The sequence below is a fragment of the Pundamilia nyererei genome, unplaced genomic scaffold, assembly GCF_000239375.1.
Source record: "Pundamilia nyererei isolate P.nyererei 1_Seehausen unplaced genomic scaffold, PunNye1.0 scaffold00310, whole genome shotgun sequence".
Taxonomy (NCBI): domain Eukaryota; kingdom Metazoa; phylum Chordata; class Actinopteri; order Cichliformes; family Cichlidae; genus Pundamilia; species Pundamilia nyererei.
The window spans coordinates 354251-378078 of NW_005187711.1; the positions used below are offsets into that span (position 1 = coordinate 354251).

The 23828-nt window shown below is 39.0% G+C and overlaps 2 protein-coding genes across 2 annotated transcripts in view; both read left to right on the forward strand.

The window, feature by feature from the left end:
* Positions 1 to 2070, forward strand: part of aph1b (APH1B gamma secretase subunit) — a 6823-nt gene extending 4753 nt beyond the window's left edge. The window contains exons 5-6 of the mRNA XM_005751427.1: positions 104 to 231; positions 643 to 2070. Of these exons, the coding sequence (XP_005751484.1) occupies positions 104 to 231; positions 643 to 810 (296 nt within the window). The 3' untranslated portion in view covers positions 811 to 2070. The remainder of the gene's footprint in view (positions 1 to 103; positions 232 to 642) is intronic.
* Positions 2071 to 3699: 1629 nt separating this feature from the next.
* Positions 3700 to 23828, forward strand: part of otog (otogelin) — a 69122-nt gene continuing 48993 nt past the window's right edge. Inside the window, exons 1-14 of the mRNA XM_013915478.1 lie at positions 3700 to 3818; positions 4124 to 4266; positions 13120 to 13277; positions 14385 to 14506; positions 14598 to 14806; positions 15549 to 15679; positions 15785 to 15891; positions 16733 to 16842; positions 17385 to 17510; positions 17753 to 17861; positions 18253 to 18299; positions 19308 to 19453; positions 22588 to 22720; positions 23566 to 23743. Coding sequence (XP_013770932.1) covers positions 3700 to 3818; positions 4124 to 4266; positions 13120 to 13277; positions 14385 to 14506; positions 14598 to 14806; positions 15549 to 15679; positions 15785 to 15891; positions 16733 to 16842; positions 17385 to 17510; positions 17753 to 17861; positions 18253 to 18299; positions 19308 to 19453; positions 22588 to 22720; positions 23566 to 23743 — 1838 coding nt within the window. The remainder of the gene's footprint in view (positions 3819 to 4123; positions 4267 to 13119; positions 13278 to 14384; positions 14507 to 14597; positions 14807 to 15548; positions 15680 to 15784; positions 15892 to 16732; positions 16843 to 17384; positions 17511 to 17752; positions 17862 to 18252; positions 18300 to 19307; positions 19454 to 22587; positions 22721 to 23565; positions 23744 to 23828) is intronic.

Below are 23828 nucleotides of genomic sequence, written 5' to 3' on the forward strand. Positions count from 1 at the left end.
GCATTCTGGGAAATGTTGCATTAAAACTAATCGCCGTTAAAAGTGTAACTATATTAGATTTATATGTAGAACATGATTTGTTAAAATTGCACGTCTCTTTCAGCCTTCATGACGATGGCCATCATCCTGCTTCACATGTTTTGGGGTGTTGTTTTCTTTGATGCTTGTGAGAAGCAGCGCTGGTGGGCGGTGGCAGCCGTTGTCATCAGTCACCTCTTGGTCTCCTGTCTGGTGAGTGTGGTTTGTACAGAATGTGGACTTGAGTCTATGTGAAGGCAGGAAAAAACACTAACAAGAGCTCACAGTCAAAAACTATGCAAGGAAAGTATTTTTATGTCTTAAATGTCTTGAGTCAGTTTTCTTTCTTTTTTTAAATCAAACCTCTCAAGCCTCATAAATCTTCTCTTTTTATTTTATTATAGTATATTATAGTATCTTATAGTAAATAAGAGTCATGTTTTCGGGGCACACGACGGTGCTCGGACAAACGGCCATTTAACAACATCAACTTGGCGACTCAGATTTGTAATGAAAGTCTCTCTTGCTCTCTCTTTATATGCCTGCAATTAGTTACTTTAAAGAATTGAGATAAAATACTAAACAGTGTCCACTGATGTTTTTTTATCTCGTCTTCTACCGCAGACCTTCCAGAACCCTGAGTACGTCGCAAGCCTTGTTCCCACCTACGTCATCCTGTTCCTAATGGGTGTCTGGGCGTTCTACTCCGCCGGCGGCTCGCTCAAGAACCTCAAACTCTGCCTCACCTGCAAAGACAAGGACTTGCTTCTTGCCAACCACAGGCCTAGATAACGCAGCACACCTAGCAGTGTGCAGGACTCTTTATACAAGGATCACAGAGATCCCACACAAACACACACACACATTGGACACAGTGAGGAAGGAGTGTTAACCCTGTTAAATCTGCTATTTGATTTGAGACTTTCATCATCTTAAGCGTTAAAACATTTAAAAGGTTTTGTGGGAACAAAGATGGGAGATCGTTTTGATTCCAGTCCAGCTTGGAAAAGGTTTTTATTCAACAGTATAACATATCCATTTTGGCTAACTGTGTGCCCTTTTTGTGGTCTGCACTGTAAGAAAAAACAAACCCACAGAAGATACTTTAGATTGGGGGCTTAAAGCAGCAGCACTCTTTATACATACTCTCAGATGCTTCAAATCTTTCCTAGTGTTTTATTATTTCTAAAGAAAATGTGTATATAATTATGCATTTTTGAATTCCCTAATGTGTAAATATTAAAACCTTTCTTCAAGGTGCGATATGCTGTCTGTGGTCTGAATATGAACCTGCTTTTGATTCTAAATGCACTTGCTAATGATTACTAATTGTTTGTAATCAGTCAACAGTCAGTCAGTAATCTTGACGTAATAGACCCTTGAGCAAATAGAAAGTAGAGAATCTAAATCAAACAAAATAGTTTCTTTTGTTGTTTGTCCTTGTGTGTTTTGGTTGTTCTTATGAGTGCAAGGATTTAGGATAAAGAATTATTTACAAACATTTTGTTTCTGTGCCTGATTTTGTTTTTGATCATCTTTTGTATTTGTAGATTCTGTCTGCTGTGTCTCCCAAGGATGGGAGGTACATTAGAGATGTAAATTGTATTCATGTTTGCATTGAGTTCATTACTTTTCTGCCTTGTTTTGGCACTTTGCTACATGACAAAATGTGATTTGGTGTAGTCTTATAGGTGGAGATGAGCCTGTTAGCTGGTCAGTTGGTACACCAGGCTGAAACTGATACAACAATCCTGCAATAACTCTTACCTTCATGATGTCATGCTGTTTAATCCTACTGTAATTCAAAGAGAAGTGTTTCTTTTGTGAGTTATATCCAAGAAGTGGGGAAAGAAATTATTGTGTGCTCACTTTCAGTTTTTACTTCATATTGTAAAACACATTCAGCTCTCCCTCTGCATTAAGTTAACTTTAAATTTCTTGTTTATTTCTAGAAGGTTGCATTTCCTTTTATCACCATTGTTGGATAGGTTTTAAGTGTGTACAATACTTCAATGACTAAAGGAATAATAATAAAAAATGATATTCCTGTCATTCTTTATATCAATTGATTAATTAAGCTATTGTTTTTTTAACAGGTGTTTTACAGGTGCCCATGATTATTCACTAGTGACTGTGTAAAATATATTTAAAATTGTCTGATTAGTATAAAAAGAAACTAAAGATTTTCAGTTTTCCTTTACTGCCAACTCCAAAAACCAAGCACATGTTCACACCAAAGATTTCTGCTTAAATAGGATATTTTATGACAAATTTCTCCTCTTTGTTTCTTTTCTTTCACTCTACTAGAGCAACTTTGCATGATACCAATTTCTGTACTTCATCTACTGTCTGAAACAAGGATTTTGGCTCCTCCCCCTTGCTTTAACCCAGCTTCCCTCCCCCCCCTCCCCCCTGATTGGTTACTCATATTAAACAGACAGTTTGAGCCAATGAGGCTTTTGTGATCACAGCCAGAGCTCTGACATCACACAGAGCCAAGAGCAGAAATAAATTGTCTGAAACTAAACTTGTGCAGTGGTTTAGACTACTTATATATACAGTCATTTAAAGATTTCAAACTTTGGTTCTGTTTCGCAGGAGAATCTGGTGGGAAATACCACTTGAAAACAGCATTCAAAGTAATGAACATTAACATGTATAATAACATCAGAGGGTGTTTAACTAGCCTTGTTTGGTCAAAAATAATCAAAAAGTAATAAGAGAGACCAGACAGCAGCCATTTTCTTTTAAGTTTATACAGAAACAGTAGGTCAGTTCATTGGACCTTTAATGAGAAGTCTACAGGGGACAAAGCAGGCGCCAGGTTTCCGATATAGTGCATGTCTGTGCGTGTGTGAGCGAGTGAATGTGAGAGGGATGAAGCAAAAAGCCTTTCTTGCTTCAGATGCTTCAGTTTGCTTGTTTGTAAAGATGAGGAGCTGTTAAAGTGGGTATGTTCATGTCATTAAAAGGACTAATCACAAAAGAAAAATGATAAATCACCTTTTAATGTTTCACCCTAAAACATTCCTCCATTCTGCCACTCCTGCGCTCCTCAGGTAATGTTTCCATTTATGAAAGCAGACACCTCCAGGCTGGGCTACACAAAGCTCACCGGGGTCTCAGAGGGTTTTGGTCAGTCAAAGGCCTTTTTTTAAAAAAAAGTTAGACAACAGACGGACAGATTCAGGAAACGTTTCCTCTGCCGAAAAGGCAACTTTCAAATGCAAATATGAGCCTGTGCAGCCAGTGACACCGGGGTCACCTCAACAATATCAAAAGTCTCACTCCTGAGGCTTTTGTGTCCCGCTGGATGTTCGAGGGTCAGGTGTCCAGCCAAAGATGAACTACTTCCACTGCTGGAACCAGAGTCCAGACAGGGAGATTCTTATTTTACTTTGGAGAATAAATGATTGTGTGTGTGTGTGTGTTTTTTTTCTTTCACTTTTGAGCCAGCTGCCACAAACAAATTGTATGTCTTTCAGAGTTTTGGACTTCTAGCTGAAACAATACAGAGCACAGCCTAAATGTATTATGTCCATGTATTATGTGTGGTGTTATAAAAAGGCATTCTGGGAAATGTTGCATTAAAACTAATCGCCGTTAAAAGTGTAACTATATTAGATTTATATGTAGAACATGATTTGTTAAAATTGCACGTCTCTTTCAGCCTTTATGACAATGGCCATCATCCTGCTTCACATGTTCTGGGACGTTGTTTTCCTTGATGCCTGTGAGAAGCAGCGCTGGTGGGCGGTGGCAGCCATTGTCATCAGTCACTTCTTGGGCTACCCTGTCTGGTGAGTGTGGTTTGTACAGAATGTGGACTTGGGTCTGTGTGAAGGCAGGAAAAAACCACTAGCTCACAGTCAAACAACAATGCAACGAAAGTATTTTTTATGTCTCATATGTCTGAGTCAGTTTTCTTTTTTTAAATCAAACCTCTCAAGCCTCATAAATCTTCTCTTTTTATTTTATTTTATATGTATGTTTATATAAATATGTTTTCGGGGCACGCAGCGCTACTTGGACAAACGACCATTTAACAACATCAACTTGGCGACTCAGATTTGTAATTAAAATCTCTCTTGCTCTCTTTTTATAGGCCTACAATTAGTTACTTTAAAGAATTGAAATCAAATGCTAAACAGTGTGCGCTGCTGTTTGTACCTCGTCTTCTACCGCAGACCTTCCAGAACCTCGCAAGCCTCGTTCCCACCTACGTCATCCTGTTCCTAATGAGAGAGGGTTTTGCTTCACAAAGCACCCTTTCCCGGCAAATGTTGCTCATTTAAATGTTTTAAAACATAACTGAACCCAGATACTACTTTTATCACAATGCAGCATTGCATATTACATATTTAAGAATAAGCATATTACTTATCCATTTATCTAGTTTCTTACCAGCAGGTGGCAGTAGAGAAAAAAAATAGGTGAGTTCTTTAAAAAACAGCTAAGTTGATTTCTTGTAAATGTGATGCAAATTGAAAACGTGGTCACAGATCTAATTTAATGCTAGTATATGTCATTTTGTGGATTCTGGATATGCGCATATATTTGTACATTTCTTTTCCCCAGTGCTTTATTTTTCTTGAGTAGACAATGATTTAAGGCTGCCAATTAATTATTGTCAACATTGCCCATTTACTGTTAACCTTGCTGGGTCTGATTTTATGTTGTCTGTAGTATTTGTCTTCAAACTCAGACTGTGGACAAGTCTGTCTGATATTAGGTGACTTTTTAAATCTTTTGTTTGGAGAAGTAGCCCGTTTCAGTGCATGTCAACTGTTCCTCTCAGGGATAAAATTCCCAGTTCCTCTCTGGTAACCAACCTGACTGACGTAATCTGTGATATGGGAGTTGTTATATGTATCACAAAAATCTCTCTCACACAAAAAAATGTACACTGTAAAACCTTCATATATATTGACACACCACATTCAGTTGATTGTTTTAGAGTACTGTGCAGAAGTAACAAATAAACAGGAAAAAAATCAGGGTGGCTGTGGCTCAGGTGGTAGAGCAGATCAGCTACTGATTGGAAGGTTGGTGGTTCGATCTCTTGGCTTCCTGTGTAGTCAATAAAATACCAATACCAGCATTGGTTTTGATGCTATCGATATTTGTATCAGTCTGCCCACCTCTAACCATAATTTCTCCTCCCTCCTTGAAGTAAAGGACATTTAAGACATATGTAATCCATTTAGTCCTGGTATTTTTTTATTTTTTGAAATTGAAATAACCATATGGAATTTCCCACCCTGGCGCCTGCTGTTCTGTGAACCACAAGGGGGGAGTTGTTTTCGTGGTTGCCATTCTCTCCTCCTCAGTTTTAAACAGAATTCAGCATGTTTTACAAAAAACAAGCATTCGTGTAGTTTATAGTTTTGTTAGTTAGGGTGGTGGCTGGTCAGTGGTTTTACTTACAGACAGCAGTTTCGCGTCATCAAAGCCCTCTGACTGAGCCCCTTCCATCCCCCGCGCGCCCACCTGTGCATAATTTATGCTAATGAGCAGGTGCAGCGGTTTTTGAGGCGCGCCGAGGACCGCTCGGGGATGATCCGGATGGAGCAGCACAGGGAGAGTCGGGAGTCCAGCCGAAGGGTTCTCACCAGGTGATGCTGTCCAAACCCGACTGAGTGCGGATCCGCGAAACACGAATGGATCCCTATTTAAGACGGAGAAGGCTTTTTCACTTATTATCTTCGTGTTTTATCCTCATTTATCAAGGTGAGTCCTACGCACCGGGAAGCACGCACGCGAACCCTGATGCCGCGGGAAGGCGAAGTGTGATTTCTGAGTGAGAGAGACAGAGTCCCAACACGGTCACAGCCTGTTTGTATAGGAAAAGTTTAGATACCACAGGTGCTTTATGCGGCAGCTCAGGTTACATCCTGCAGTTTAAACGCTTATTTATTTACTTAGTTATTTAGTTAGTTATTAAAGTTGGTCTCTTTTTAAAAAAGGTCACAGCCTATTGTCTTTCCTTATTTTTGCCCATTTCCCCTCTAATTTCAGCGCACCTTTCCTGGGGTGTGGAAAGAGTGAACATTTCTAACTGGGATGAATTTAATGAGTGAGTCATTTTTAAAAATTGTTTCCTTGCATTTAGTTAGTAGTTTACATAATGTTTATTTGTCACATATTCATAATTTACATATTATATGTGAAGGATTTATTTTGGTGATTATATTTGCATTAAAGCCCACATAGTTTTATATATTAACTATAAGTTGTTATGTTAAAAATTGTATTTGAGTATTGTGTGTGAGTATTATACAGTATATGTAGTATAGTATATGCTGGCTTTGAGGCATTAGGCCATACATAAAAAAACAATATGATTTAAAAAAACAACAACATCTGCTTTAGCTCATCGAAACCTGTCCATTTCATGATGCTTTAATCGATTAATTGAGAAGCATGACAGTCTGGTCAATCACCAGGTTGTTTGGTGGTCTGCGTGATTCCTGGTTGGTGGTGGGTTTGTGGTGTCAGTGGGGGTGAAACCTGCAGTGGGAACAAACCTCTCCTTGTTCTCTCTGTCCCAGCAGCGGGAGCAGCGGGATAAAGCATCAGAAATGGGACACCGCTTCCCAGGGAGGGCAGGTAGGCAGCTGCATTGATCGTTGATGCTGATGGAGCTGCTTCGGGCGGCAAACACACAGCCAGATATCTCCCAAAAAAATCAGCATTGCTCACATCACCATCGTCATCACATGGGAGTGCTTCTTCCCATAATTTATACACAGTGTTTACGTTTTTCACTTTTAATTTCCCTAAAAGACTCGATTGTTTGCTTAAGTATAAGTTAGTTGAATATATGTGAAATGCAACATATTTCTAGCTTTATTGCAGAATCTTAATGTATGACTTTTTAATTTTACAATTTTATAATTTTTAATTATAAAAATTAACTTGTTTTTAATCCAAGAAGTCTGTCGTTTTACCCAAAATTTGATGTCTGTATTCATGGCCGACCTAAAAAAAGCATTTCAAGCTGCTAAGTTCAGGCTGTCACTCAGTGTGGAGATATATATGAAAATATATAAACAGTGTGCATTGTTCCCTGCTTCCTCGACATGCGAAGGAGTCCCAGCAGGAATATAAAGAAGCTGCTCTGTTGTCTTGCTCATCCTCTGTCAGAGCCGCTATCTGCCTGAATGTGGTTGCTCTTTTGTTCTCCCTTTGGTTCATGAGAATCCGGTCCAAACTATAGGAGCCCCTAAAGGAGCAAAGCAATTAGTAGCACAAAATATGCTAAAAAAATGTTGTAGGTATTTTTTTTTACTCTCTATATAATGTCCTTGTTAAAATTAGAGCAGCTTTAACTGCTCTAATTTTAGTTTAATCAGTGCATTGTTATATGCATATTGACATGCTTTTACATATGTGAAGTACTCCCTCTTTGTTTTTCTGATACTGATCACTGATTAATAATTCATAGTCAGGTACCCCTTATACCCCCCTTACACATCACCCTTGCCACCTGCTTTGTTCCTGCTCTTTGAGATGAAAGGCTGGGTTTCAGAGCTCAAGTATCCAGTCACGTAAAAGTGTGGAAGCAAGGCTGGACTGATAATTTTGGAATGCCACTGTAATGAGAATGTTTTAAAACCAAACCTGTTGTTAAGGTGGTTTTTTTTTTGTAAAATATCCAGTTATCTTAATATGGAAATCGCCATGCCAAAACATTCCAGATATCAAATGTTTTCCCCCAGTGTTTTACTCTCTTGGGAACACTTTACCAGCCTTCTAATTTCACATATCACACATCGATATAGTGAAATGAAAGGGGCGAATACTTTTAGACAATAGAGGTCATCCAAAAGAGGAAACAGACACAACCAAAAGGGAGTCAGTTGGGTTGTTGAGCTGGAAAGGAAAACTGTGTTGTAAGTCACAGAGCAGTCGTTAATGAAAGCTGGATGACAGGTCTTTTCTTTAGAGCCTCTTCCTTTCCCATTACCACCTCAATTCCATCCTTGCCGATCATGATTCTAGTTTGGCAACATCCAGCCTAATTCTGGGAGGAATTTTTCTTCAACAAAACACTAAATTGTAAAAGTTTTAGGTATCTTACATTTTAATCAAATCTTTATTAATCTGTCACCTGAGACCTGTACTCGTTTTCCAGATTAGCTTGATATTAAACTTACAGAATTAATTCAGCAAAGCATTACAAGGACTTTATTTTAGTTTGCTGAAATTGCTCTCTTTATTTCTTTGCCAAACATTACTGAGTTCCAATATGAAAATGATCAGATGTAACATATTTAGTTGTAAGAGGATTTGAAAGATTGCTACTTCAGATCAGGTTCAAGCTGTATGACTTATTATTATTATTATTATCATTGTTATTGTATAGCAACTGTTGCATGAAATATTTGCTGATACAATTTTTTCTCCTTGAAGCACCTCCAGATGACAATTGCTACATTAGAAACCAACATATCTGCCTCCAGTAAATCACTGGTCAACATGGCTGCTGTGTCAAACCTTACATCATCTTCAGAAAGGACACCAAACATCTCATGGACCATGAGCTCTGGCCAATCATCTGGAGTCACGGCACCACCTAGTAAAACACCATCAAGAACAATGTCCTCCAGCCAATCACCAGGGAACACAGCACCAATCAGTCAATCATCAGCTGAGACAGCACCATCCAAACACTCACAAACCAGCCTTCTAACAGTCAGCAAATTCCCAACCACATCAACATCACCTTCTCAATCACTCGGAAGCAGAACAGAAAACAGCTCAGTATCATCCAGTCAATCACCAGCTGAGAAAACACTATCTAACCAATCAAGAACAAGTCCTGTACCCACCAGTCAGTTATCAAACTCAGTATCAGCTGTCCTTTCACAGGGTAGCACAGCACAAGCAAACAATTCTGCAGTCAATACAGGTTCATCCAATCAGTCACCAACAATGTCAGTGCCATCTAAAAATTCAGAAACCAGCTCAGCACCAGGCAGCCAATCACCAAACAGCTCAGCATCGACTAGTCTACTACAAAGCACAACAGAACAAAAAAGACACTCACCAGGCAGTATGACACAAAACGGCCAATTGCCTGGTAGCACAGCACCATTCAGTTATCATTTGGGTTCTCAATCACCAACTGGAAAAACACTATCTGACCAATCACAAAATCACAAAAGTCTAGTACCAGCCAGTCAATCATCAAACCCATCACCATCAGTTGTGCCGTCACAGGGCAGCCTGGCACAAACAAGTCAATCACCAATCAGCACAGCATCAACTAGCCTATTACAAAGCAGCACAGAACAAAACAGCCTCTCATCAGGCAGCACAGCTCCATCCAGTCAGTCACTAACCAAGAAAACACCATCTTATCAGTCACATGCCAGCCCAATACTAGCCACTCAAACACCAAGCGTGCCAGCATCAACTAGCCCATCACGAGGTAGAACAGAACAAACCAAACAAGTATCAAGCAGCACAGCAACAGCCAGTCTATCTCCAGCTGAGAAAGCACTATTTAACCAATCACAAAACAGCCTGGAACCAGCTAGTGGATCATCATCCCGATCAGCATCAGCTGGCTCATCTCAAGGCAGTATAGCTCAAACCAGCCAACCACTAACAACCACATCAATATATAAAAAATCTCCATCCTCTGCGATAAAATCCAACAAATTGCCACGAAGCACAACATTATACAGCCAGTCAACAACTGTGACAAAAGAACTCAAGTCACAAAATGAACCATCAATGACTACAGTGATAGCACCTAGTCAGTCATCAGGCAGATCAACACCAACCAGCCAATCAACAAGCAGGACATCTTTAGCTAAAAAATCATCAAAAAAGATACTGGCTAACAAGTTAATCTGGCTAACCAGCACAACAAGTTCTAGCCAATCACCAAGCAGCACCACACCAGCCAAGAATTCTTCTTTTATTAATGCACCCACTAGGATCATATCTGATCAATTAAAAGGCACAGGTACAAAATCTAGCAAGACAACACAAAGCCAATTAAAAGCTGTCTCAGAATGGTCAAATCAGTCGCTAGACACTCCAAATGATCAGACCATGCTCACCTTAAATACTTCACAATACTTATCATACAGTTTACCGTCTAATAATCACTCAAGGTCAAATTCAGCACCATATGAACAATTTCTGACCAGCTCAGTAACATCAAATGAATCTGGTTCAGTGTTACTTGGAAAAACCAACAATGGAGCCATTTCAACAGACCGGCATCCAGTTAATACTTCACTGCTGACGAGGCAGGTGAAGGAAGCCCTGGGGTCATCGTTTCGTAGGATTCCAGGTAGGTTCACAAAGTTCTTATTAATGATTGAAGGATGAATGTACAAATGTTTGAGGGAGAACTTCAGTATAACAATTTCTCTTTATACCATTTTCCTCAAATGTGGTTCTAAAAACATTTTAGAAGTCTGTTAAAAAGGAGAAACCTGGTCAAATTCAGTGCACATGCCATTTTCTTGGTCATATTTGTGGTAAAGAAATAGTGAAAACAACCCCAAAAGTGTGTGTGTGTATATGCATCAGAGAGGAACTTGGCAGTTAATATCTTGCCCAATGATATTTGCCATGCAGGCTGGAGCAGCCAGAGATCGACCCACAAATCTTCCAGTCAGTAGATGACCTCCTCTACCTCCCTGGCTACAGCTTGTAATCGAAACCTAGTAATGTTGTGTACATTTGGAGCAACAAATGAGCCAAATGAGTACTTGTGCCTCACAGAATGAACATGAGGAAAGCACCTTGACTAATTGGACCCCCTCCCATGGCTGATTCCTTTATGACTTTTACCTATGTTAATGTGGGACATGGCCCACTAGGCAGACAGCATGGAAGGCCATTGAGCAGATGGTTTTATTGGAGGATGAAAAACTATCATTTGGGGGATGGTGGTTCGTTCAGTGACTGGAACATTTGTTTGAGCCACACAACTCCACGTGAAAGCAGAGAGGCAGATGGTGACTTCCTTAAATATATACCTTGCAGACAAACACTTAAACTCAGTTGTAGTGGTTATTAGGATGGAAAATTAACCAGTGGTACACATAGCTTTTATGAGAAAGGAAAAACACTATTTCTATATTATTGTTCCTGATTAATAATAATAATTTTCATTATTAGAAATAATGAAAATTATTCATGGAGTCGTTCTTTCAGGTTTCCAGTCTGATGAGAAACAGTGTAATTGTTTGCTTGTCCTTTCGTTTTCTCTCAGGGGAGCCCTGTGCATTTCCTTGCCTGAACGGAGGACAATGTGTTGAGTCGGAGTCATGTGACTGCAGCTTGTATCAGGCTACTGGACACAGATGTCAGACAGGTAAACCCTGACAACACTCTTTTAAATTGGTAAGTGGACTGGTTCTTATATAGTGGATTTCTACTCTACTTCAATTCAATTCAGTTTCACTTCTATAAAGCCAAATCATAACAACAGTCACCTCAAAGTGCTTCATATTGTAAAGTAAAGCCCTTGAAAAAATACAGAAAACCTCCAACAATCAGGCAAACCCTCATGTGCAAGCACTTTGGTGACAGTGGTAAGAAAAAACAGTTTTAATAGGGAGAAACGTCTGGCAGAACCAGGCTCAGGGAGGGGCGGCCATCTGCCTTGATCGGATGGGGGTGATGGAAGGGAGACCAGACAAAAGAGATGTTGTGAAAGAGATCCAGAGATGATTATACTTTCGCACTCAAAGCACTTTACAGCCTTCAACATTCACCCATTCACATCCATTCATACAAGTACTTGTTTCTATGCTTTAAGTGCTTTCTATCTAACATTCACACACATGCAACGATCAACCAGCTTGTTAGTTGAATACAGTATCATAAAAGTGCACAGGCCTATTATTACATCATTAGAGGTCATTTAATGAAATTTGTAGAGCAGTTCAGGGAGGATGTTTAAGATGCTCTGAGCTATCCTGTACCAGAAATTTAAGTTATCGATCTGTTTCTCTTAAGTTCAACATATACACCCCCCTAAAAAAAAGAGAAATCAAGTCATTTTGTCTTCTACATCTTTTTAAAAATAATTTATAGTACACATTCACTCAGTTCAGAGAGATTTTTGAGTCGGAAACTCAAATGGAGGATAAAAGGAGTGGTAGAGAAGAATAGTGTCTACAGTAGACAAACAGTAACTGAATGTAATGTCCCTAAGAAAGGAAAAAATCAGCAGAGACCTGACACAGGACATCTCAGGCCTCCCTCAGGTCTCTGCTGTCCAGATGTCCACCTACTGTTGAAGCCTCATCAGAAATGGTCTCAGTGGTAGGGTGGCTGTCAGAAGCTGATCTTAAGGAAAGGAAATGGATCAAAGGATGAGGTATGCCAAATCACACAAGAACTGGAGTGAAAAATAGTGTTAACAGGTCTGATGGAGTCAGAAGTCCAGATTTGACATTTTGGTTCAGCTCATTATCAGTATGTATGGAGAAGATCAGGAGAGAGGTGCAGCAGTGAGTGTCTACAGCAATCTGTAAAGTATAATGGAAGCTCTGTAATAGTTTGGGGTTTAGGAATCTTGTCAAAATTAATGGAATTATGAATAGAGAAAATCACTGTCAGATTTTGCTCTGCCATCCAATACTATCTGGAAGCTATTGATTCTGATTCACTGATTGTGAACAGCCTTTTTTTTCTGCATGCCATAAAAGACATTGGAGTGAAAACCTGGATAAAAAAACATACAGTGTAACGTGTCAGTCATGGATTGGCCTCCCCAATGTCTGCACCTCAATATTATTGAGGCAGCGTGGGATAATCTTGACAGAGAACATAACAAAATGCCTGCTTTTGCCTTATATAGTTTATTTCCGTGTATGTTTGTGCATCTTTCACTGCATTGCTTCACCTATCTCCCATTTTCCTAGCAAAGTATAAAAAGGAAAAGGGGTGACTCAGTACTTTTACACAGTACTGTACATTTAACAAGTGGACAAAAATACAACACTAATAAATACTAAAAGGTGCTAAATTGAAAAGCTTTGTTAGGGTGTTTTGTAGCATTTCTGTGTCTTAATGGCTAATTAAGTGATATGAAAAGAGAAATTTTCATGTTTATATTCCTAGTTCCAAATTCTGGCTTTGAGAGGGAGATGACATGCAGGACGTGGGGTCAGTACAACTTTGAGACCTTTGACGGCCTCTACTACTACCTCCCAGGCCGGTGCGCCTATACTTTACTGAGGGACTGTGAGGAAACCACCCAGGCCAGCATCGTTGTCCAGGTGAGTCGTCCACATGGACCTAGGCTGGGGTGAAATAAAACCTCCAGGTGAGCAGCTGCCCAGTAGTTTTCGGTTCAACGCCTGCCTCCAGTTTGGGGAAAATTTGGACTCTGTGGCCTCCTGCCCCAAAACACATTCTTTTTTTTCAGACTCAGCCTGAGGAAAAGATCTACTCTGAACATTAGTGAAAGCTATCTGGTTATTAGAGTCAATTACCATTAAATGCTGCAATTACCCACTATGCCTTGAAAGTATCTGCAACAGACTAGGACTTTGTTCCCCCGAACAGGCAACAGATACCTTATCTGTGTAGGGAAAAACCAACCTAAACAGGGGACATTAGAAGATCCAAATGTAGTTTGGATTAATTAAATAATGAAGTTCAGTAATGATAACATATGAAAACACAGTGCAGCAATCCTAACAGAGCATGTTACGAGGAGAGGAGATGACATTTTCCTTTGTAGCAGATAAAATGACGCACTCAAAAATGTTACAAAGTGGCAGGTGTGTGTGTTACTTTTAGGATCACGTTTCAGCTTTTTAAATACTTTTGCTTTTTAGAACTATTTGGTCCATTGGTTCTAAATGAATGTAAATGAAATGCGATTTCTATGTAATTTTTTAAAATAGCTGGATTCAGTTTCTTTTCTTTTTTTTGTGTGCAAATAATACATTTGTTATGGACTATTTTCAGCACTGGATTTGAACGAAACCCCTAAAGGTTTGTGCATTTTGGTCCAAAACTTTTCCTTGTAAGTTCTATGTCGACCTATGTCGCAATGAAGGCTGATTCCTTGGATAGGTAGCTTAAATTCATTTACAAATATCTTGTATTGTTGAGGTAAATCTGACTTGAGGAGAGTCTTACTACTGTTTTACAACAAGCTAAGAATATATAACTTGGCTTGATTTTCATTCCCCGGACAGTTTCTAAAAAAGAATTAGACTAGAAAAAAAAATTAAATGTGCATTATAAGAATTCTGTGACAGGCCAAGAATAACATGAAAATTGTGACATTTTCAATGACACAGTTTTTATTTGTGCGCAGATCCGTAACGAACCCACACCTGTTTTAAATTAATGTCCCACCTCTCTGTTTGTAGGTCCACAACGACCCGGCCTGTACTTCAGACCCCTACACTTGCCAAAGATCTGTCAGCCTCTTCCTGCCATGGGAGGGAGAAGTCAGGCTACATGCCACCAATGTGACCTTCAAAGGCCAAAGGTTAGCTGCTTTCTCTCTGTATGTTTTATTTTACATCTCTTCAGGTAAGGTGGTGTTTATATGATACTGGAATCGCCCTGTTTGTGTTTAGTTTGCAGCTGCCTCATCACATCCACGACCTGCAGCTGGAGCAGATTTCACAGTACGTGCTAGTAACGCAGCAGCACGGCTTCACGCTGGCATGGGAGGGACGAAGCGGCTCTGTCTACATCAAGCTCAGTCCAGAGTTTGTGGGCAGAACTTGCGGCTTATGTGGTAACTTTAATGCCGACGTCCACGATGACCTGAAGATGAGCTATGGTGAGATCATTTTCAGTCTCATTGCTCATGTAGCATCTGCTTATGTCTCTTTCAGTTGTGTAAATCCACAAAGAGCAGCAGCTGATCTTAGGGTTTCTCACACCAGTTGAATTCCAATTTAACCCTTGAGCATACAAATTTTTCTCTTTAGGCGAGGAAGCAAAGCCACCCTCTACAATGCAGGCAACAGCAAATAGAGATAGATTTTTAAAAAAAAAATCTCTTTGTTTTTTTTCTGCTTTTGTTCTTCATGACACATACAATACAAGTTGAGTACGTTCATTAGAATTATAAGAGATGAAGTCTGTATTCCTTTTTATTACAGTATTTATATGACATGAGTTTTAGTTAACTTGGCAAAAAATAGAAAAGGAGCTAGTTCTTTTTAAATACTTTTTTAATTTCAGAGTCTGTACTTTTTAATTTTTGCTTGAGTAAAGAAGTTATGTCCATGAAACAGATTATTGAAAAATTAAGTATCTGTACTTCTATTTAAGTGATGAATCTGTGTACTTTTGCCATCTCTGCTGAGCCATGACTGGTAAGCAGTGGTTATAAGTTTAACATTCAGCTAAAAAGTGAAAGGTCAAGGTTAAAACTGATGGTGATCCTTGAACCATGAAGTAGAAAAGACACGGCTCACTTTTTCTTTTAAAACACTCAACTGAACTCCAGATGTGAAGAAGTGTAAAGGAGGCAAAACTACTGACATAATTAAACAGACATGATATCTGTTTCTTAGGTGTGCTGACTCATGAAATTGAAATGTTTGGGAATAGCTGGGTAGAGACACATCCACATGAGGAAAGATGTCCTATGGTGCCTTCTGGCTTCCCTTCACCTTGTGCTACAGTCGAATCTCATGTTTTACTGGTAAGGTGTCAAATAAAACAGCAACTGCGAGATGAGTGAAATGAAACTGAGAAAATTACCTACTAGATGAGTAAAAAAGTGTTTTTATGTGTTTTGTGGTGACAGAAGGTGGAGGAGGTGTGTGCAATGCTGCTGGATCCACCATTTCAAAGCTGCCATGACTTTGTCAGTCCGCTGTCCTACATGGCCAGCTGCTCCAACGACCTCTGCATGTAAGAGCAACCGATTTAAGATCTAGTTGTTGGAAGGGTTTCATTTTGAGGAAAAATCTGAGTGTTGTCAAAATTATATGGTATGAACCATTAGTATCCATAGTTTATCCATCCTTGCGAAATGTGTGGAATCTTTCTCCTACTTTAAAATTAGAAGAAACATTTATTTCATTTCTGCTGATATTGTTCATGACAGCAGAGTCATGAACAATGCCTCTGCTGTCATGAACAGCAGAGTCATTGTTCTGAATTACTGATACTAATTCTGAAGCAAATCAAAACATCATAAAAGTTTGACACATACGTAACATTATCTAAAAATTAGTAACATCCTGTACAGGTGGTTGGAGATCTCTTTTTTGCACATATCCTTATGTACCCACATTTTAGTTTTTGCATTTCAATCCATGTCCTCAGACTGTGAGCACTTTGGTTACTTACTCGTTCAAAATGATCCCACTCTAAAAGACACTCAGTTGTGTCTTTCATGGCTCACGTCCATGATCCTGAACGTACCCCCCTCTGAGAGTAACATTAGCCATGGCAATCTGTTCCTACAACTAAAGAACTAAAGAAAGAATTTACTTTATGACAGGATTCACTTGGTCTGAAATCATCACTGTCATGACTGACGTAGCTACACTACAATTTTCCAACTATAAGCATAAAACTATATAGCTTTATTTATTAATTTTGTATGCTAGTTGGAAACTGGTGAGAGCAGCTGGTGAGTAGTTATTTATTTGAGCTGCACAGTCTCATTTCAGCATATCTGGCTCTGTAGCTACACCTCTCCTGGCTCTTCTCAAAGAGTTCCTTTTTGTTTTTTACCCTGTTGAAGGTCGGATCCCAATGGTGATGTGGTATGCCAGGTGTTCACCGAGTACGCCCGGGCATGCGCCCATGCTGACCACCCACTGCATGAGTGGAGGCAGCACATTCCTCAGTGTGGTACGTTTTTCCAGGTGTTTTAAAATGTGTGCCAGGACGAACAGAAGAAAAATGATACATTTAGTTTTACTTGTAGCTGAAATTGTTCTATTTTTTATTTCAGATGATAAATGATATATTTACAAGGTTAAAAAAATTAAGTCAAGTCCAAAAACATGATTTATAAAGATTTATAAAAAAGGGATTTACCTGAACATAGTAGATAAAACAAAATATGAATGTGGAATAATTTACAGGCACAGATGCTGGGTTAAAATAATTTATACTAGTAGAATAGTTATAAAGGGCTATCTAATGTAAAATAATTAGGAATATTTAAGTGTGGAAGTTAACTGGAGGGCAGGTTATTAACAGGCTAATGAACACCAGCTAGCTAGAAAAGGTGCTAATTGAGCACATTTGTTTATGTTTTGTAGACGTGTCAGGTTCAAATTTCAGTTTATAACCTGTATTTCAGTGATCATGGCAGCAAGAGTAATTGGGCTTTACAGAAGCAAACTTAAAGCTTTGACGTATGTATTGTGTTTTGTTTCTGTGACCAGTGAAGCGGTGTTCTCTAGGACTGCAGCACAGGGAATGTATCAGCTGCTGTCCGGAGTCCTGCAACCTGGAGCGAACGTGTATTGACAGTAAGCTCACCTGCCTGGATGGATGCTATTGTCCCGATGGTGAGTGTCTGTTGAGATTCTGCTTCTTATGTTCCTATTCAAAATAGTTCCTTATCTTTATAGTTTGTCTTGTGTAATGACCTTAACATAAATCTCATAATAATAAAAAATACTGTTATTATATTGCCTATACTTTACTTTTAACACATTATTTGCATTTTCTGTCTTATCAGTCTTATGATTTTTTTTTCATCCCCAGATGATCTGAAGTCTGAATCTGAATCTCTAATCTTTGTCCCCAGGTCTAATATATGAGGATGGAGGCTGTGTAATGCCTTCTGACTGTCCCTGTGAGTACCACGGTATGTTTTATCCATCTGGTCAGACGCTGCAGGAGGAATGCAACACCTGGTGAGCAGTGGTAACACTTCTGTTACCTTGTATGCCATCATAAATATCTGGATGAAGAGACTTAAACGTCTTTGGTTTGTCTGTTTAAATACTCTTCATCCCATAAAAAGCTAGGGAACAGTGAGGCGTGTTTTATTTTTACAGTTTTTTAATAACATCTCTGGCAACACTTCATAACGTGACAGCTTTGATTTTCCTTGTGTAATAAAAAATTGCAGTATTGTGTATTAAAGACAAGATATTATCCTACGCTCCCCATACAGTCCTTTTAATCTTCTCAGATCTGACCACCTGAGTGCAGTGAGTCCAATTTCTTTCAGTGATCCTGCTGATTAGCTCAGCCTTTCATGTTCCCAGAGCCACCTGTGGACGTCTCTGCTTTCTGTTTCAGTGCATGCGTGGGTGGAGTGTGGAACTGCACTGACTACAGCTGCCCAGGTTTGTCCCTTTCCCCTGTGGGAAATGTTTATTGATATACTCGACTAGTAAATTTTTCAACAAGATTCCGTGAATTTGATTTCAGACTTAAATACTTTCAGTCTATACAATGATTCCATGAAAGTGTTTGATGGGGACTGTGAGAGTTAGGTTGGAGAATCATTCCCAAACAGACTTGAGGCTGTCATACATGCCAAAGTGGCTTAAACCAAGTACAAAAGTCTAAAGAAATAAATTTTAAATGGATAATTTTAGTAATTAGTGAGTGATTTTAGTCACTTTAGTGCATTTACAAAACACTTCTGGCTTTGATGGTTCATTGTTAAGTAATGTGCGAAAACTATTTTTGAGAAGAGAGAATAGACAGTGTACTAAGGGAAGAGAAGAGTTTATTGGTAAGGTACTATAAAACACCTGCCCCTGTTGGACAGTGAAAAGAAAGTTGGAATATATGCTTATTTTTGAAAAAGAAAGATGACTAAGGCAAAAGTTCTAATAGAAGGACAGATTTTGCCTTGTTAGAAATGGGGAAAAAAAGCATGGACTCATGGAATCAAGAGGAACAATAATTCTTGACATTTTCAGAATGGTAGCAAGTTATTAAAGGTTGAACTTGTTGATTTTAAGAGACACAAATTAAAGAAATATGCAGAAGAATGCTGTGGTAGAATGGAAGAAAAAAAATCTTTATACTTAAGGGGGAAATAAAGTTTGTGGTTCGTGTGCATAGAAAAACCAAGCTTCCTTGTAAAAACCAAGTGCAAAGCAGTTATATTAGATATGGAACAAAGCAAGGCTGGAGAAAGCTCACAATAATAGCTGTGGACCAAAAACAGACGAGGTGTGATATTTACACAGAGAGAAAAACATAAACTGTCAATTGATTAACATGTACAGGACTGTTTATTTATTGCTATAGTAGTGCTATGGAACGGGATACATTTGCATTAACTTTTGTTTGAAGTACACACACGGACACTCGCAGTAAATGTACCACTCTGTCTGCAGGCGAGTGCTCGGTGACAGGCGACATGTATTTTCAGTCCTTTGATGGACGGATCTATACTTTTCCTGCAACGTGCCAGTATGTCCTCGCCAAGAGTCGCAATTCAGCAAAGTTTACAGTAACCATCCAGAACACCGCCTGTGGAGCTGTGAGTTACACATCATCTGCTTGCTTGTTCTGACATGATTGTTACATTTTCCTACCTATTTGACAGACTGCACAACTCCCCCACTTTACCTACTGCAATCAGAACTATTCACTTGCTCGGCTTACAAATACGTGCAATTTGTCTTTCATGTAGATCATATCATAGTGTAAGTGCTTAATACTCCCCTCAGTCCAGGTCATTTTTGTTTTAGAGCCTTGCTACAACTGCTCTGGCCGATAATGATCATGAAGAAAAACCTACAAAAGACTGAGAGCTTCGTCTCTTTCCCCCTCATCTCTGAGCCTTCAGTTTCCCGGCAGACTTTTGAGCTGCTGAGCAGACAGGTGATGGGAGATATGAGATGTCCCACTTGTCAGAGCCAAGGCCCGAGACCTCTAACAGCCAACTAAACAGGATTACCTTATCTAGCCTGACTGACAGAGCTGCGGACAGCTTTGTAGTGAAGTGGGCACTGGAAGGGTGGGGGGCTTGGACAGAGAGGAGGTTATGCAAAAACAGGAGGTGAATGATGGGAAGAGTAGAAGGGATGATAAAACCTTTTGGTTACGGGGCTTTGCCATTCATGAAAGAGATGATTCATAGCAGCAGGTTGTTTATTGTCTCACTCAGACTTCCTTACTTTTGAAATAAAAGTGAGCCAGAGTAACTTGGGTGATTTTGTGAATTAGTGATGGCCTTGAGCATTTATATTTTATAGCTCCATTAAGTTTTATAGTCAAACTGTACAATCTGCTGATACATTATAATAAATAAGACTTTTCTGTTTTAACAAGGCTTGGCCCAAGGAGTGGAATATCTGTCAGTGGGTATTGTTAGATGTCAACTGCTATAACCATTGTCACCAGTTATGCCTGGTATTTATGTGATTGTTTTGCATAATTGTGCATTGAAAGTTCCTAAAACACTTGAATTGTCCTGTCACATAAAATTAAAATGACTTCATTATAGCTATAAGAAACATTTTGACATTAACAATGGACTGCATAGTCACCTGTATGTCTGAAAGATTGATTGATTGAAATTCTTTAAGCTTACTTGATTTCATGTGTGTGTTTTTGCTGGTCTGATTCATTGCCACTGTTCTCACAGTGCTGTTTAGGAGAGGAGGGCAAAAGTTGCAGCGGGGCTGAAAGAAACCACCAGTTGCTAGTTTCATCAGCTTAGAGGGTCATTATATTATGTCAGTGCTGTATTTACAGCCTTGTTTCCGCTGCCCTTAAGAAACAACAAAAATATATTATTGTAGGTTTATTGGCACCAGTGTTGAGTGATGGAACCAGACAGAACAGGCAACATAGTCTCCAGTTTAAAACTCACATACCAAACCATTCATTCCAGCCTTCTTAAAACCCTGTTGATAAAGAAATACAGTGTCTTCATTTATTTCAGCAGATCAGCACAGTGAGTTGCAGAGCATGTTCCATGTGCCTGTGATTATTTATTTCCATATATACCATATAGACTGTTCGCTACTATTGTCACCTGATTCTATTATTAGCCACTTTTTATTATCTGATAAGCTTTTAAACTCTGGATCTATTACTAAAGTTGAGCCTTAATGTTTTTGTTAAATGAGTATGCAGTAGCCTGCTACCAGTGTTGGTCAAGTTACTTGAAAAAAGTAATCAGTAACTAATTACTGATTACGTCCTCAAAAAAGTAATCCTGTTACTTTACTGATTACTTATTTTCAAAAGTAAGTAATTACTTAGTTACTTAGTTACTTTTTAAAAACACGATTTACAACCTGAAGAGGTGATAAAGCGATAGATCTTTCAGCCCAATTCTACTTTTTCTACATAATCCATCATACAAAATGTAATCAAATGGAAAAGTCTCTTTTTTTTAAACTTGTTTTATCAGTTTTAATCTTTTAACTTTATGCATCAAGCAAAAATGTAATTATATGCAACATTCTCTGACTTGAATAAATTTAACATTTAAACCTATTTTCTACACATTCCAGCACATAAAATAAAATATTTTTTGTGTTTACACTCACTCTTTCAAATAGATGCAAGTAAAACACAGCAGAAAATAAATAAAGTCAAAGACTCAGCGGTCCTATTGCTCTATTTTCACCTGTAAAGCAGGACTGCGGTAGGCGGAGGTTTACCCTGGTGCAGGTGTGCCGCGGTCAGTTGAAGAATCCGGGAGTTTCTCTGTGAGTTTCCCATTATGTCATAGGGCACTCGGTGCGCTTGGAAGTTTAGGGTTTTTTTTCCGCTGTAAAAAGAAGTTTTCTTCCCACGCATGATGAACGCTAATGTTTTTGTCACTTTTTATGGAATCAAACTCAAAGTAAGGTCAGTACTTCCACGCTTTAAACACTGCACGCTCATACTCTCTCCCACAATGGATATGTGATCCATTGTTGATCTGCACACAGCTGTTGTCTCTAACGGTGCACTCGCTTACGTCACTGTCGTGAGACATTCTCGCAAAAACTCATGGTTTTAGTAACACAGTAACGCAGCGTTCCCACGGGAAAGTAACGGTAATCTAATTACCGTTTTTGCAATAGTAATCCCTTACTTTACTCGTAACGCCCATCTCTGCCTGCTACATATGTAGCTTTTCATAGAAAATAAAAGGAAATATGCATACTGGTAAATGGTAAATAATAAGAACAAAAGCAGGTCTCTTGCATCTCCATTTTCTTTCCTGCATGCAACAAAAGCGTGATAAAGAGTGATTGATCAACAAAAAAAATAGCGATTACCAATATCCCTTCCTTCAGAATTTGCATGTCCATATGCAGAGATTTGTTTCTACAGATTAAACTACCAGTAATGGTGGAAATTTTCCATCTAATATCATTGTAGGGTGGGTTATGCATAGTACACTCTGTAGGGGCTACGGTGCGACTTCAGACTTTTCCTTAGGTTGAAATCAGAATATTATTTTCCATTTTTATAGATTTGGGTATTTATTCCATCACTACACACCAGCAACCTGTCTAACAGACTAAAGCCCTCTCTCTTTATTATATTTCCCTCATTTTTTCAGGAAGAGTGCTTTATTTGAGTGTGTTTCTTCCCATTATTTCATTCTGCTTAACTGTTTGGGAAACTGTCTGAACGCTTTATCAGACCATCTCGTCTCATTTGCAGAATCTGGATGGGGCCTGCATACAGTCCGTTAACCTGGTAATTGATGAAGATCCAAGAACAGAAATTACTCTGAGTCACATTGGAGAGGTCTTCATTGCTGGACAGTACCGCATCTCCCTGCCCTATTCTGATGGTAACCTCCTCATCTTTTATCACCTTCCAGCATTGTTCTCATCCAGGGCCCGACTTTATTCAGCACTCTGTGGGTTATGGCAGGGACAGATTGAATGACAGCTGTGCTATTGAATGAAAATTTTTCACAATACTTTACTGGGTTAGCTCCTACATTGTGTTGCACAAAATCTCTTTCCTCTGAGCATTACTCATGTAAAATGAGTAATGCTCAGACCAAGTCAACAGGCTTTTGTGTGCTTTATCTGACAGCGTCTGAGAGTGATCTGATATTTTGAACCTGAATGAATAAAAACACTAATAGCTATTGCTCTTTATGTTCTGTTACAGATTTTCCATTCTTTCATTTTATACAACTGTACTTATACACATAAAGAAGAAAAGGAAACAAGTTCCAAATAAAATTCCACAAACAGCTTTAACTGAAATGGCTGTTTTTTTATGAATGACATACTTTTGGGATATAGGCTGTTGTACAGTCTACACTGGCACCTACCTAAAAGCTGGATTCCACTAAAATATGTGTTTGGATATGAGTGATATAAATTTCATCGTCATTCTTACTCAATTATGCTTTATTTATTAAAAATTCCGCTATAGAGTTTGTAACTACAATTAATTAATCAATTAATTAATTAGTATTGGTGCACAAGTGCTGCTGATGCCCCGTCTATAGTGATAATTTGCAAAGTGATGTAAAAGTGTACCAGGAACAAAGCAAGGAAGATGAAGATTTGTACACTGGTAGCTTGATCCATAGTTTGGGGAAAAATTATAAAGTAAAAGAACAAGCTTTGCACACCACCAGCTTTGAGCTAAATAATGTCCTATATATATCTCCTGCAGACCTCTTCCACATCCAGGAGCTATCATCAATGTTTGTCCAGGTGAGGACGGCGTTCGGCCTGCGTCTGCAGTACAGCTGGAAGGAGTTTCGCCTTTACCTGCAGGCGGATGAGCTGTGGAAGGATGACACAGTGGGGCTGTGCGGCACCTTCAATGGCAACATTCAAGACGACTTCCTGTAAGTGTGTGCTGGCTGACCTTTGATCCCTCTTGCGCTCTTGGTTAACCCCTCCTCCAATAATACAGAGAGAGTGCATGCTCTT